The following is a 17,101-nucleotide window of genomic DNA, read 5'->3' on the forward strand; positions in this document are numbered from 1 at the left end:
AGCACTGGACTCAGAGGGAGGGGGGTTCCCCGTCTTCTTGCTGTATGTGACACGATATTGCTGGCACAGTTAATAATTCCCTTTGAAATCCAGCTCTACGCATGCTTGTGTGGAAGGAATGCACAGTGAACACACTGAGACAATTGTTATTACTCTGGGAACTTCTGTATTCTCAAACAAAGCAAGGCAGACCAGCGAAGAGGGTGGAGTTCTTTAATGAGTCTTGTAGGAAAATACATCTCAGAAAATAAGTTAGTGTCTCCCTTAAGAAGTTACACATCCATTTCAATTTTTTTTTACACAGTTCATAAACGGGCAATTCTATGTTGGCTGATGTCACACACAAACCAAGGCGATACCAAGCCTTGATCGTCACAAGACCAGTCACTGGAGATTTCCTGACATGGAGAGGCTGATTGTGCCATCAGTCCAAATGGAACTGCTTGCATACTACGTTCTGGCAAAGTCCAATTTTTAATTGAGCACACAACCTGTAAGCATAATGCAAAATCTAAATGGAGTGCAGTGTCGCACCACCGTTAATACAGACTTACATTAAGAGAACTGTTAACTACTGTACATTAACAAAAATGGTATGTAGTAGAGTATGAGTAATACTAACTAACATGGGGGAGAATTTCAAACGATTTCTATTTAAACATGCACAGTCGAAAACTATGTTTGTAATGCCAGTTTCTAAACAGCGTATCCTTCTGGGGAAAAAAATTAACAGTCTACCTTGGAAAGACATACAATATTAAGTTTAATATATTTAGACAGTCCATCAACCTTTTCTTCTGCTGTAGTCCTCTGAAGGTCTTTATTGAATCTTTTTGTATCCTTGAGCTACTACTGTGCTTATCCATTTTGCCTGACACTTTTATCAGTGATTGTCAGTGGAGAGCAATGTACATGTATTATTGACAAGAAGGAGATTTTTAAGCCATACAAATAGATTTGGATTGATGTTGCAAAGTGGGTTTACAAGAAATTTTATGGGCGATACTGAAATATACTCCAAAAGCATGTGGCATTCCACAGGAAAAAAAGCTACAGCTGGGAAGGACAAATTCGTTTCTGCTTGTAATTCGGATGAAAGCTGGTTTCCATCCATAGTTCACCAAAGGTTGCAAGCTCCAGGATGATCACCTGTTCTTGGTACAGTACATGTACTGCAACGTTACTGAACAACACAAAGTTCCACATTGTACATGGCTCCAGTAAGGTATTCACACTGTCGGCTCCCTTAAGATGTCTGTGTAAGATTTTAAGAGAGCTTGAGAAACAAAATTCACACCTACAAAGGTGCTCTCACTGATCAATGACTTTGAGAACACAGTCCTTAAACTATTATGGCGAAGTGTAGATCTGTCAATGTGAGCAAAATCTATTGAGCTTTAATTGAGATGGTAAAGGCGCAATGTGTGATGTGATTACGATCCTCTATAACCATAGCTTTCAGAATTCTCTTACCCAATGAAGGTACAATGGTTTGAACAAAGGATTCTGCCTGAAGATGTGGCCATCCTAAAAGTCAGCTCATCATGTGAGCTGCTTGCAACCATGCTGGAAACATCAAATTCTGTGGGCTTGTTTGCAAATAAATGCACCAGTTGCTAAAATGACAAATTGAGGGGATGCTGTCCAAATCAGAGCAGAGCAGCCAAATTTAGTTTTTAACCTTAAAAGACATTTATAACGCAAACCAAGTCTGGAAAAGACCGACTGTAACTCAGCTTACTACAAAACGTCTATACCTACAACACAATCACTCAAACCACAGTGGAAAGAGCTACAATGTAGGTCTATAGTCTAGGAGAAACTCTTCCTTGTCTGGGGAGGTTGTTGAAAGTCCTGCAAGTGCAGCCATAACAACATTTTGTTTCCAAAATAAGAAGACTGAAATTCAACAGAAACACTTCCATCCATTTTCTAACTGCTTCATCTGGTACAGAGATGAGGTGGGGCCAGAGCCTATCCTGGCAGGTAACGGGCACAAGGCAGGATTCACCCTGGATGGGACGTCAGGCCATCACAGGGCACGCACGTACACACACGGACACACTCACACAATTTTCACAGAAGCCAGCTAGCCTACCAGCACGTCTGGACTGTGAGAGGAAACCCAAGACAGGGAGAACATAGAAACTCCACACAGACAGCACCCCAGGGCTGGAATGGAACCCAGGGCTGCAGCACTGCAAGAGGGCAAGGCTAACCACTGTGCCCCCCAACAGGAACACTAAAGCATGTCAAACGAGCCTAGTGTCTTTACACAACGCTGTTTCACAAACACCCCCACGAACCCGTCTGCCAGGAACTACATGCCAACTGGAGTGTCAAGAACAGATATCACAGTGCAGGAGGTTCTACAAACATACTCGAAAGAATGTCCCCTGAAGTAAAGAAACAGAACTCATCCCAGACAATGTACTTATGCAACTGATTTCCATGGATACTGAAAAGCTGCCTTTGTAAGTCCTTTTTTGAAGTCTATGTAACAATTACTGGAACACAACTAAACTGAAGTTCAAGGAATTGTTTGTCCTCTTTCCATCAGTGCTGATTATGCTAACCTGCAGATGAAAGAAAAACAATCTTTGCTAAAAATTACAGCCACTGAGCATCATAGTCATACATTAAAGACAAGCTAAAGTGATTTTTGTAAACCAACAGTAATCAATCAGCTTTGTAAGTGGTCCAGGAAAGATCCATCAGAGTTTCTCCACTTGAACTTAGTAAAACTGTAAGCACATTTATTTCTCAGTCAGAGGTGAAGTCCATGTCCTTCAGTTTCTGAATATAGGGTAAGGTGCAAAGGATTACTAACTTGCGTATATATTTCTAAAAATTAAAAAAAATAAAAACGGCAACATTAAAATATTCAGCTGCAACAAAAGCACTGTTTAAGTAGCTCATTGATCTCTAGAAATAACGTTTAAAGAGGAAAAGAGCATTTAGGAGCATTCTTAAGTATGTATTTTACATCCTTTCCTATTAAAACAAGTAAGGGTTTAGCACAAGATTATACCTTATAAATAGCATGCACTATGTTTCACTATATATACACAGCATAAAACTAAAGAAACAAACAGACATCATTACCACTGTCTAGAAACAAAACTTCAGAGCAATTAAAATCAGCCAATGAAGACACAAAAACTAGCTTTTTACCAAGAATGATTCCCATTATCTAAAACACTGAGCAGAGAAGGAACAGTATTCAGAAAATAGTGTTTAAAAACAAACCAACCCTGAGTTCAAAAAAGTGCATGACATTTGGAAATATAGAAACTTCAGCATAAGGATAGGCCTTCTTATAATAACAAAATGATACACTGATTTCTGCTGATTTCTGTGCTTCTTTGGAAACTTTCAGACAATGTTTAGAAGAAAGCTGCACAATTTACAGAACCTTCCTAAGTCTGTCCCATGGGCTTGAGTGTCTTAAGATATATTGATTTCTAAAAATATCGACTCACAGTAAATGTTTCTAGATTTCAAAAGAAAAAAGATTATGGAGTATTCCGCAAGACATACAAACTTGTGATTTTAATTCTGGGAAATTTTAATTTGCATTATAAACTTCAGCATCCCAGGAGGGAATATCACTCGAGTAATAAAAACACAATTTAAAAAAAATGCTATTCTATGTAAAAATGTTGCAGTTTTATAAGAATGAGGCGCCGTGGCAGAAAGCAACGTAGATTCAACATCACAAGCAAAGAGTGAGTTGTTTTACTTTTCAGTAGACAGCATTGGGCAGAAAAGGGGAGGGAGATAATAGGCTTCAAAAAAAGCAAATGTTATCATTCTTTGACCACAAGAAACAAAATCCAGTTTTAAACATTTGCATGAAAAAAGTGCATAGCTTATTATGAATGCATAAATAGGCTCTACAGGACATCAGGAGAAGGGGAAACGTGAACTTGACTGATGGAAACAATGCTCTTCAGCACATCAACTGATATGAACAATGTTTTTTTAAATAAATGTCAGCAATACTCATTTCAGAAATCCACTTCAAGTGGCCAAAGCCATGATTAAAATTTTAGTTGGTCCCTCAAAGATGCTCGTGAATTTTGCAAAAGTACCCACCTAAAAGTTGTTTTTTTACATTTATAACATTCTACAGTCTTGAAATTCCCCAAACACTCTCCACCCTATACATCGCAGTTCTGTACTACCTATGGGTCACTGTGTTTGTGCAGCCCACAAAACTAGACTTGAAACTTTAAGGCACCCAAATTCATCTCGGACTACGACTGTGACTGTGTAACCGCTTCCTTCATGTTTCTCTTTGGTTTCGATCTTTCTGGAATCCCCCAAATTCATACCGAATGAAAAACCAGCAGGAGGTGTTGAAGACTTAGTTGTTGCTAATGACGACAAAGGAAACTGTATTAAGAGGAATAACCCCCCCCGAATGCCTCTTCCAAGAAGCATTTTTGTAAGAAATCTTAAGTAATTCGTGACGTTCTGCGGCAGGTTTCTGGTGCTGTCCGTGTGGTACTGGATGAGGAGGACCGGCACGCGGGGAGGAACGAGATGGAGCACGCCCTTCGGCGCCAGCGGGGCAGGCCCGGCTCTCCCGGTGCACCCTGGGCTCCTGCAGTCCGGGGGCGGGGGCTCAGAAGTTCTGCTGCCGGCGCTTCTTGGCATCCATGGCGTCCAGGATGGGCTGCCTCTTGGCGGTGTAGCGCTGCCTCAGCTCCTCGATCTCGCGCTCCATCATGGGGTCCAGGGCGCTCAGGCGCATCTGCAGCTCTTCAAAGCTCAGGTTCTTCAGCTGCACACACACACAGACAGACAGACAGACAGACGGGCTGATTAATACTGATCGCGCACGCAGCGCCGCGCCGGAGCAGCTACGATCCTGGTTAAACCTGCCGCAGCGCGTGTTGAGTTTGTAAGCCACGCTGCCTTGGGATCTCGGTCGCTTGATCCCCCCTTTTCATGGGCTGCTTCTAAACGATTTCTGACGCTGACTGGGAGCGAGCAAAAAAACCAAAAGCATGCAAAGAACGTATGCAGAAGAGGAAACTGTCTAATGCTCTCCCTGATCCAAGGTTTATAAAATCACAGAAGCGGAAAACAACAAGCATAACAATTACATAAAATGACTACATAGGTTTTCCTCTCCCCAGGGGATAAACCTTCAACATTTGACAAGCAAGAGCTCAATCAATTTCCGATAATGGCTTTGAAAGATGTAATTCGACAGAAGAACAAGGGAAGATCTCAAGCTTCCTAAAACAGTTTTCAAAGTCACAACAGAATTGAAGATTATGATATGACAGCTGGCTTCACAAATGTCACAGCAGTCTCACAGAAGGTTTCATCTCTGTTTGCATCTCTAGAACTACAGACAAGACAACAACAACATAACTGTTGACTGTGACACTGAGATGAAATTTCAAAATCACCCTTTAATTGAAAAGCATTACTATATAAATTCAGTCTTTCAGGTTTGCCAAAATGAAAATTGGTAGTGAATGCCTGTGCACTGTAAATTCACTTTTTGATGATGATCAGACCTTGTGAACAGCTTAACTAGCAGGTAATTTGGAATTAGGTTTCATATTAACAAAGCTTAACTGGTATTTTATTGAACTGTGTGTAGCAAAACCATTGTGAAACCAAGTAATTAAGCAACAACACCCTGGATACAATTAGGGAAGGCATGCTATTAAATTATATTGTAAATATTCATGTTAATCTACATTTTTGCAGTTACCAAATTTGTTAAAACAACGACTGAATATAAAACCAAATTTAAAATGTTAAATTGAGTTCAGCTGTTCCCATGATCTGAATCTTTATAGGAACTGTGAACAGCTGCTCATGCATGAGTGTTCAGAACCAATTTTCAATTCAGCTTCATTCGACTCAATTGGAGGGCAGTTTTAAAATCCCATTGATCATCCTAGTGAACAGAATCATCATGGTCATCTTAGCTATGGAACAAAAAAATGATTAGCAAATAAGTAAACAGACCCACATACTAAATACCATATATACACATTTCTGTACACTGTAAACTCTTTACAAGTCAAAGACATGATGTATTTCAAGCTAAAGAAAGCAGCGAGTCAGTGTGGTGGGATTTCAAGTGAATTCATTGTATGGAAGAACATCATTAACATTGACAGTTCGTCAATTAGATCAATTTTACTGCACATAATTAAAAACCCCTTTTGCATTAGAGGTGTGCACTGACCTTGTCTTGCGGCACACAAGTCTAAAAGACCCAACACAATCTACCTGCTAGGGCTGTCTCCAGGGATGAACTGCATGGAGAAGTGTAAAAGCCTTTCAACATACTTTAATGAAAAATTCTGGGCTACAATTCAGTTGGTCTATTGGAGTTCAGAATTTTCTAATTTAGATAAGGTTTCTCTTCAGTTTTTAGCATGTATTGGACATTCTTGTAGCACTCATGAAAATGACAGCTGTCCATACACAATGACAGCATGGTGTCAAAACAATTTCCATTTGGTGACTGGACACAATGTTAGCCACCTAAAAGATTTATCACATAGGACCTCATGGAAAAAAAAACTACCATAGCACTAAACGTTCATATTATATAATAACACTGACCACTATCGATAAAATCACATGAACAAACTGCTTATAACCTGTACTCATTAATATTAGAAGACCCCATAAAACAAGTATACATTGATATTACCTTGCATTAAGTAACCATTTACAATTTAAATAGACAAAAAATGCTCATTACACAATTAAATGTACTATCCAGTAGGATTTATAAATAAATGTCAATGCTTGTTTTGGACCCTCCAATTAAAATATGTGCTTCCATAAAAATAAAATGCTTTACTAAAGAAACAATAGCAAGTACTTCAAAAACACATGACTCATCTCCACATATGGATCAGGGCCTGTAATGTAGAAATCTCCTTATTATAGTTCATAGGCCGGTATGAATCTAGTGACTGTGTTCAAGATTAAATCCTACAGTCTAGTGATAATTATTCAAGTAACCCAAGGGATTGTATCCTCTGGAAAAAACAATCAGACTAAATGTGACAGAATTATAAAAAATGCATCCTTTGTTAATAGGTTCAAATAAGCACCTGGGTTGATATGCGTGAATTAACTTCGAGACTGCTTTGTTTTATTAAAAACAGTTTTAGTTATTATAACAGCCAGTGTATAAGTTAAGGATCACCAATAGTTAAGGATAAGAAATTAGACCAGGCTGGTGAGTCCTTGTCAAGACAGTGATGTTTCAGGTCTCTTAGAGAAAAGAACACAACCTCTTAACATGCAGAAAATAGTCAGAAATGGGCGCGGTCACTTTCCTGTAGGAATCTTGACCCAAGACACTGTATGTTGCCATTCAGTGACTGAACAGCTGGAGTTCTCATCTTGAGCCAGAGGGCATAAAATTAAGGGGACAGCGTCAGTGTTTTTGCTCACAGATAAACTAGGGAGAATCAGGATGCGTTTGAAGTGCTAATCCAGTGTTCGTCTGTGACTTGCCTGTTTAGCGGCTTTGATCTATGTCTTGTCAAGCACGAGGCTGTGTTCATGTCTGTGAGGAGGGGGTACACAGGTTTTATCAGAATTGAGAGGCTGGTGAAACCAGGACACCAACTGAGAACAGAACAAAATACTAATGCATTGCATTTTTTGTGCCTGTCTTATTGCTAAGGAACAGTACATGATTTACAGATTAGCTAGCAACAGCCCTCAAATTAAACTACTGTAATTATGTATTTTTAGTAAGACATGACCTGAACAGGTCACTGTTTTCAAGAAAGAACTTAAGAGGCATGGCACAAAATGAACATGAAGTTCAGGTACAGTGATGCTTAAAAGCACCATATGTTTGTGCTCTCAATTTACATATCTCTAGCCTTCACAGATTTGAAACACTCTGCTTTGAAATGTGCTCCTTTTCATTTTGTAACCATCAAGACATGTCTGCTTATTTTTGAGTCCCTGCATTATCTGATGAAATGTATTTGACACTACAGTCCGAACTAATCGTGCTGTTCAGATCCATGTCAAAGAGCTTATGCATTGTGGAGCTCTTTAAAGCATTACAGCATGATACCTGCCACTGCTCATAAGCCTATTATCATTCTGAATGCTTTCTTCACAAATGTATTTGCATGTGGGTGTTCTTCATATATATAATAACATTCCAAGCCAAAGAAGGAAAACGAAAATCTGGTTAAAATTGTTAAATTGTGCTCTGAATTCATAATTAAATTAATAAATGTTCTTCCTTCTCCTGCAAAAGCTCAGTGAAGTACATCATACAGCCAGGGAAAAAAAAATACTACAGAAATGCAGCAAAGGGCAATAATTTTAAGTGGCATCTGCCCGACAAACAAGCACTTTTCCTAGATCAAGGGTTTCTAATCCTGGTCCTGAAGGGTTGGTGTCTGTGGGTTTTCCAGATCTCCTTAAAACTGCAGCACTTGAAGACTAAGAAGGAGCTTTTCAACTGGTCCAGTAACCAGGTAAGTGTAAGTTTAACTTGTTGAGAGCTGAGATGGAATGAAAACCTGCAGACGGATCGTCTCTGAAGGATCAAGAGTGGACACTTCTGAACTAGTTGCTTAATAATTCATAGCGTGTCCCTGCACAGGAAAAAAAGCCTGAACAAGAGGCTTTGCTACTGAAAACCCAGATAAGCTCTTATCAAAATACCATTAAATTATTTCAAGTAACTAAAACAAAAAATAAAAAGCTTAAAGTGGGCAGCAGTTACATTGCTGCCGGTCACCACTAGGGTCCTGGGTTTGAGTCGCGACTAGTGAAACGTCTGTATGGAGTCTGCCTATTTAATCCAGGTTTGTATGGGCTTCCGCCGTGTCTCTGAATTATCCATGTGCCCACGGCACAAGTGTGCCTCTCGTGGGAAAGAATCTTCATTCCAATCACTGTCTGGTCAATGCTGCTGGTTTGGCAGAACATACCAACACTTATTACAAATTCAGTCCATATGCCCAGATTAGGTTAAACAAGTTAATTAACTGCCGAGGAAGGTCTTGAAATTATGCACACAGATTCAAGTCCTGCTTGTAAATCTAAGGGCAATTAAAAGCACTTACACAAGTACTTCAGAGTGCCAAATATATCACTGGGTTTCATTCCTCACCATGCTAAACATCACTACTGCACTAGAAATGATAAAACCTGACTTTACATTAAAGCAGATACATTTAAGAGCGGCTTTTTGACTTCACGTTATATGCTCTAAGATTAATCATTGGATTGGTTATGTTGTTCAAGAAATCTTGAAACCTGAATAACCAAAAGCAATCTGCCAGGTAAGGAATGAGGCACTAAGTACTGTCTGTGGTTTTCATCCTTGATACTGATGCAGGGGGATAGATCTTCTGAAGGAGGTGGGGTTGCCATTTATGTTAAAGATCGCTTTCAATCTACCTGGGGAAAAACTGCCTTCTTTGCTCCAGGTACTGTATGTTGTTAATCACAGGCAATTTTCTATTTCAGGTTTGCTTTTACAAGGTATGGTATGAAATTTGCCAATTAACGAGTATCTGAACTCTTCTCATTCAGGTGTAAGCTGGGTTTGTTAGTAGATATGATGCCACCTGGACATCTGCAAATGGAAAAATGCTGATTGTGTGCAAGTGTTTCATACCTTAGATTTCCCATTGTTTGTTCATCAGAAATCGGTCACCCATGAAGTTTCTATGCTGAGGCTGCCGAGAATAAAGTACTTATATAATAATGTACAGTGGTTCCCAGCCCTAGTTCCAGGGGAATGCTGGGTCTTCTCTGTGTTTTTCTCCTGTCAAGTACCTCATCACAGGGTCACTGATTTCAGTTTTCTAATTGGGCCATATACATAAATAAGCTTTTGGGTCTTATGGGAGAACGGGATTTGTAATTGGGATCAGCTCTGTAAAAATTCTCAAACTTCAGAGCAGCCATTGCTCATGGGTGCTGCCTGAATGTAACTATTTGGACCCCTGCAGAAGTTAAAAAAACATCCTAATGGGCATGCCCGATACACTACCACTTACTCATGGGGGGTGTGTCCAACGATGGCACTCAGACCTGTATCTATTCCTCATCAGTTGACCAAATAGTAAGATTTATTCAGACAGAAATAATGGTAAGCAAGTGTATAGGAAGAGGGGACCATGTGTTGAAGCTGTTGGAAACAGTACTCTTGAAGTCAGGTATTTATGACTCAGGGATACTGGAAGATACAGGTTGAAGTCTAAACAAGCAAGTAGATTAATGATGTAGTTGGTTAGCTCTGGAGATGTTGAGCTCAATCGAAATTAAATCAGCAGACATGGTGTTCCTCCAGGACCAATGTTGGGATCCAATTCTATTGATTACCCTGTGCTCTACCAGGCAGCTACCTTTTTATTAGCAAGCTTATCACTTCTTATGGGAGCTCTGGGATATTTAAATATTGGCATTAAAGTTCCTGGTTTGTTCTAAAACAATTGATCTATATAAACCCATTTCAGATTTTAAGCAAACCTACTGGAATTCTACATAAGTCACCAAACAAGTAGACCTTGACTGACATTATACACACATTTACCAAACAGATGTCTACTGTATTTTCTAAGGAGCTTAGTAATCACTGTTTCATGACAAGGGTTAGAAGCAGTATGAAAGAGAATCCCCACTGATTGTATCTAATAGATATTTTAAGAATTTCTGATGAACAGGCTTTTTCTACATTCTTCAGATGAAGACACTTGGATCTTGTTTAAAGATTTTTTAAGCCATAGCCAACAAACAAGCATGAATTATAGGGATTTAGAGTGGAAAAACGCTGAGTTCTTTGGTTCAGTCCCAAGATGTTCACTTCAAGAAAGAGAAATAATCTAGCTTGGCAAACTGCTAACATCTCTGACACTCCTACTGATTGGCTTTCCTTCAGACAAATTAGAAATAAATGCACAAACACAAGCTAGCCACAAAAATGAGGTATTATACCCATCAATTCTCTATCCTATTAAATAATTCAGATTAATGGGAAAACAAATCTTTATCATCTCATTTACCATTTTTCAATTACTTAGAAAACTACTATTGGGGCAGATAAAAATGAGTCATACAACCAATTAACATTTCATAAAGAGACTGATATTTAACCACAATAATGCTGATTATTTACTTTGATATAATTCCAAGCAAGATACAGACAGTTACTAAATCAAAATGACCAGTTATGCTTTGTAAAAAAAACAGTAATAAAATAATGATTAATAGTAATTATTAGTAGTTATGTTTGCTGGTTATAAGAGTTTGACATTTTTTTTTAGAAAACTTGCTGTTCACCTATTACCTGCTAATGCAAAGTTCATTAACTTTTTAAAATGGCTGAAATGTCCACACTCTTTTTGCTTCGTAAGAAGAGAGTTTAGAAACTAGAGGACGTCATGTGGCCTTTTTTCAAAAAGCAGTGATCTGATCTCATTCAGCCATTTTCTGAAAGAATATGGATGTATAGCTTGTTCCACACTTAACCCTTTGGGTAAAGAAGGGTCTTCTTTTCTCCATTTTCAATACAATTCCCTGTAGTTCCACCTGTGTTCTGTGGTTCAGCTTCATTTGCAAAGTCAGACTCAAACCACTATGAATTTATGTCCGTCCTGCTTTGCTCTTCTAAAAAAAAAATCACTTTTCAGCTAAGGCAGTTAAGCTCTTTTTTAGATGGCAATTACATTTTACCGGGTTGCAGTCTGGTTTTCATTGTGAGCGAGGATGTATCATAATAGCCTCATAAATCGTCAATGAAATCACACTGGCTCCCTTCAGTAAATGCCCTCTCCTTATACATTTCTTTAAGGCTCTGAAACTCCCAAAAGCTGCATAGCACTAATCTTGATAACACCCCACACATGGTTGCAGAACTACATATCGAACTAAACACAATGTGTGTACTCTGACAGACACCTCAAAAATCATTAACCCTAAGGGAGAGGTTTCATTATTTCTGCAGAAGGGGAATGCTTAACCCTGCCACACGTGAACACTTAGCATTCACGCAATGCAAGTGATATGCATTTTCAATCCACTGCTGTCGACCACATCCTAACAAGTCAACAACCCCCAAAAAAATGTAATTAGCACTTTCAAACATCATCGCGTGCTATCGAGCGCACTTGTGTTCCAAACATCTCCGCTCACGCGGACCTCTCATTGGGTCTGTACAGTCTGCGACTAGCCTGTGCTGCAGACATGACCGAGCTCTGTGCAGAGAGCAGCTCTCCCTTGAGACACCGCAGAGCTGGCTGCCCTCTAGGGAGGGACGCCCTGAGCCTCTGAGCTCGCAAGTGACTGTGAACCCCAGAAGAGGCAGAGCAGAGCTGCGTGTAACGTACCGCACTGTACAAAGCCCATGAGTAACCACGGGTAATAAAGCAGACCTATTTATTTTAAAGATCAAATTCTAGCCTTTTTCACTGTCTGAAAATGACTTCCAATTCAAATGCATTTTTGCTTTAAAAAAAAGGTACAAGAGTGTGTGCAATAAGATTAAGAGACTTTTTTACCCCTGTTCAAACACACCGCCTCATCCAGCGCCAACCAGTTTGCAGGAGTGCGCTGTACTGCAGAGTTTGAGGGGGGCAATCTGAGTGAAGTTACTGGCTCAGGAGTATGGCAGCAATGCCCCACTTGAGATTCGAACCTGCAGCCTTCAGGTTGCAGCTGGTGAGCCCGAACCGCACGGCTGCAGATACATTGCTTTGATTCAAGTAGCAGCATTTGAAAGTCGTTTTGGGTGTTGCAAATGAACTCCATGAGGCAAATTCCCACTGACGCTACACAGCCCCAGGAAACCTCCTGCCACAGTTCATATTGTCCAAGACCGACAAGAAACCACCAGGGTTCGTTACCAGGAGAAGTTGTGTGATTTTGGATAGTGGAAGCATAGACAGATGATGGGAGGATACTCTGCCAAAGAGCAAGGACAGAAACGTTAGCTCTGCTGCTTCTCGAATGACATGGTGAGCTGTTAAAAACGAGGTAGCCTTCTATAATGTCCACAGCTGCAAGGTTTGCGCAATAAAACAGAATACTGATGACAGTTTTACTCAGCCTGAAAAATCAAAAACCAAGAAATAGCATCTCACGCAAGCACTAGCGTGTCTGTGAGTCAGCCTCTTCCTCTCAGCTCGTGTGCATTTGGAAAGACAGCACACACGCAGAAAGCAAAGTACCGCTGTGCAGCTCGCTACAACCAGGAAGAAAGCTCTTAGGCCTTTGAATGTCAAATCGACTTATGCTCTGCCTTTCATCATGAAATCCTATCTTCAAACTTCTGTAAGGGAGCAGACACTATGTTACATTTTAAACAAATTCACAGATGCTCATCACAAGCGTCCTGGGTTGATTTCTCATTGGATTCTCATGGAAGAACTTTTTATTTATCAGACTCCCGTCAGGGGGGCGGAGAGGGTACAAAAATCTCCAGGTTTAAGGTTCTCAGACGTGACGCCCACATTTCAGATCCACAAATAACATACTCTCATGATTCTGCTAGCCAGGATGGGCCAGGTCCAAAATATCATGCTGACACATTCTTGCACTGTTGAGTTAATGCATTCTAATACTTGACAGTTTTCTCAACGTACAATAATCTGGGGGGTGGGGGGTCATTAAGACGGACACCTTTTCAGACATTTCTTGCTCTGCTGTCCATCATGTGCTCTGATCTCTTCCCATTCAGTCTTCCACCACTGTGAGCTGTGAACTCATCCAACTTGAAGGCCATTTTCCCATAATTCTCTTCCTAATCAGGCTGACTATTAAATACATGTGATCATTATCTATACCCGCATAAGAGGGTAATAATGTGCATCCTCATCTGATGTAAATTAACCCAGCGTTCTGTTGCTAATTGCTCTCTCAATCCACCTGGCATCTCATATTTACATAGATTATCATTTAAACAAAAAAAAAATCATCCTGCAAGAAAAACATCTGAGACACAAAGCACAACTGTTCTGTCTCTACTGCTAACAGATGTTTGCCACTGAACACCAAAAAGCTTACACCCTTAAGTCTAAATCTAAATCTTAGGAAATTTTACTTCCTTTAAATACTGCAAGGAGCGATACATCCGCTTCTCATTCCGATACAGATGTAGGTAGGTGGAGATGTTGCCAAAAAGAAAAAAAAAAGTGTTTTGTGTTCCTGAACATTTGTTCCACCAACTAGACTGTTTCCACATGACTCAAACAATGCCACAGAACAGCACAGTAAGTCTAACAGACACGCTTTCAACCCCCTGTGTAATCAATCAGAACAAGTGGCTATTTTTAACAATCTAGAGTTCAGAAACGGTGTGATTGAATGAGAAAACAAATCATTTTAAATTCAAAATGCCAACTTCCTCTTACTTGATCAAAAATGGTTCTACAAGTTTTCTCCAGCACAAGGTAAACCATTAAATGATTAAAATTGTAACTTGTCTCTAAAGCTGTGCCACTTACGTATGTCTACCATTCGGTTCTGGTTGTGCTAGCCAGCGTTTACAGGTCTGTTTTGTCGTGGCGCATCTCTGACAAGACAGCTCTGAAAATATGCTCAGCAAAAGCAGTAATGAGTCATGAAAGTGGCATTACCAGTGACACCTGTAAAACAAATTGTTCTTTACAACTTGTGGCATAGTGGTATTACCCACGTTTTGGGGGAATTGATGACTAGCTCAGAGAAAACAGGAAGTGCAGAATTTAATGACTTTACCTTTTTGTTAATTATATCAGCCTGTTAAGCATTTCAGAAACCTAACATACAAAAAAAAATCCTAAGTCAAGAAGAACAGGCAGTGCTGTCCCTCAGCTCTAGTCGTATTCCATCCCTACTGAAGAGTGCACTGATCTTGAAAGGCTGAACGTGACGAGGCAACAGCTGATTATGTAAACCGTACCCTCTTATTATATCTCTACGGGCTACAGCAGAGCTGCTCAACCTTCTGACCGACACCCTGCAAATCCACTCCAGCAATAACCAGTTTCTTAATTCTTTAGGCAGCAATCAGCAGGTTCGATATAGCAATGAAGGTTCTTGCAGCACTGAAAGAGCCACTTGTTGAGAAGCCTTGGGCTATACAGCATGTGAACAGGAATCCAATGCCATGAAGACACAGGACCGTGCAAATGGCCTTTACAGCCTTTTGGATTCTTCTTGACTCTTTCCAAGGAACAGCTGCCCCCGGCTCGCCAGCAGCTGGAAACTGCATATCAGCATTATCCAGCAATTTTCCAAGGCAATCAAGTAACAGGGTGGATGGGGGTGTTGGATGAAGTGGGAACAATTACAGAGAAATGTCATTGTTTAAGTGTCTGAACGCCCGCATGCCTGAGGATCATTTCCTAATAATAACAAGGCACATGTCAAGGGACTGCAAAAGAGGGGAAAAAAGAACCAGTCCTAAAATTACAGTATAAAGTTATCGGTATGTATTGTTAATCACAACTGCTGACATTCATCCCTTTGAGAACATGAGAATGAAAGAAACTTGTGAACAAGAGCATGTAATTTGGCTCACTAAATGATTATCCGGTACCATTTAGTTAACCTGTTCCAGATGGCGGTTAAGGAATCCCAGCGATTAAACTGTCTTTGTAAACCCACATGAAAGTAGAGTAAAGGGTTGGATTGAAGACTGTGAAGAGGACACGGAACTGAGAAATCAGCTACGCTAAAGATCTGTTGGTTACAACACTACACATTTCAAACCTAAAAAACCCATCTGCCTCTCAATAAACAGAGAGCAAACTATATTTAGTTGACTGTGCATATTAAAATATCACAGACTGTATTTAAAGCTGTTGGACAACAAACACTACACTTTTAAATCCCTGCAGATGTGAAAGTTACTAGATATTCAACACAGAAGGGACAGCAGGCCGAAACCAGCTGGAACTGAAATACACCGCAACACCATGTTGCACTGACACTCTGCTTACAGAAACGACAATGCAATAAACCTGCTACTTGCCCATTCATAATAAAACATGATTCCATCCCAAATTATTATTTTTTTCCTTTTACAGGTCTCAAATGTTCACAAATCTTTGATGTAGGTTTAAAATCTTTCAGGAGTTCTCATTCCTTCACATTCTGCTTCCTCGGGTTCATTCTGTTTTGTTCAGTTGTCTCAGATTGTTACTGTATGTGCCGTGCTTGATAGCTCTTCGTGATGTAACGCATTTGGCATTATAGTCTTTTCAAAACATTGTGCAAGGAGCTGCAGCAGGGAAGCATATTCTCAGAGTTTTACTTGGTCACCCATCCGATTTCCTCCTACTCAGTGCAGACAAGCCTTTTCACAAGTTATTTGTGCTGGAAGACTCAGCATACAAGATAATTTAAGTTCAAAGAAACACCCAGAACCATCATGAGAAAAATGTATTATGAAATGGAACAAGAAAAAAAAACAGATGGTACTAATTATTCAAAGAAAATAATTACTTGGAGTACAAAATGGAAATTCTACTTGTCATAACTGGTATCACGAGCAACCAGTTGGAAAGGCTCTTGGGTTGACCTGGTTAGATGCATACAGTATGCTGACTATGGCCTCCTGTTAAGCCACACGCAGATGGATTGGTCTACACCCACTTCAGCTGTAAAAAATCCATGACAGATTGGTCAGAGAGCTTGTGTTGTACTTGGTTTTCATTAACTAATACTAATTCATTTCAATACCAGCACATTTTCTTAAACGCCTTCCATCTGTAATTCGAGAATTAATCTTTAAATTTTAACAAAAGCCTTCAGATAAACTAAACATACCGTATCGTATCGTCAGTGTGTATTCAAAAAGCATTTTTAGTGGTTGTTTTGTTTTCTGTATGTACCATGTTTTCTTGGGTTTGCCGCTGTCTGATTTATTGTGTGCTCGTGTATTACAATGTACTCAGTTGAGAGCTTATGAAAGTGCTCCATCAAAATAAAATGTATTATTGAATTGTTGCCTCTTGTTGTGAAAACAGAAGCTAACACAAAACTAGTCTGGCTGTCAAACATTCAAATGAATTCTGGCACCATGTCTTTTGTTTGCAGTGTTTTAAAAGAAGAATCACTTGTAAACTAATCTAAACGCAAG

General features: G+C 39.7%; 1 protein-coding gene across 1 annotated transcript in view; it reads right to left on the bottom strand.

Annotated features, from left to right (window-relative positions):
* Window positions 1-199: 199 nt before the first annotated feature.
* The window catches only part of stk3 (serine/threonine kinase 3 (STE20 homolog, yeast)), an 86,579-nt gene continuing 69,677 nt past the window's right edge, over window positions 200-17,101 (bottom strand). Inside the window, exon 11 of the mRNA XM_088600783.1 lies at window positions 200-4,789. Coding sequence (XP_088456909.1) covers window positions 4,631-4,789 — 159 coding nt within the window. The 3' untranslated portion in view covers window positions 200-4,630. The remainder of the gene's footprint in view (window positions 4,790-17,101) is intronic.

The sequence above is a fragment of the Lepisosteus platostomus genome, chromosome 12 (genome assembly GCF_059453375.1).
Source record: "Lepisosteus platostomus isolate fLepPlt1 chromosome 12, fLepPlt1.hap1, whole genome shotgun sequence".
In the NCBI taxonomy this organism is placed as follows: Eukaryota; Metazoa; Chordata; class Actinopteri; order Semionotiformes; family Lepisosteidae; genus Lepisosteus; species Lepisosteus platostomus.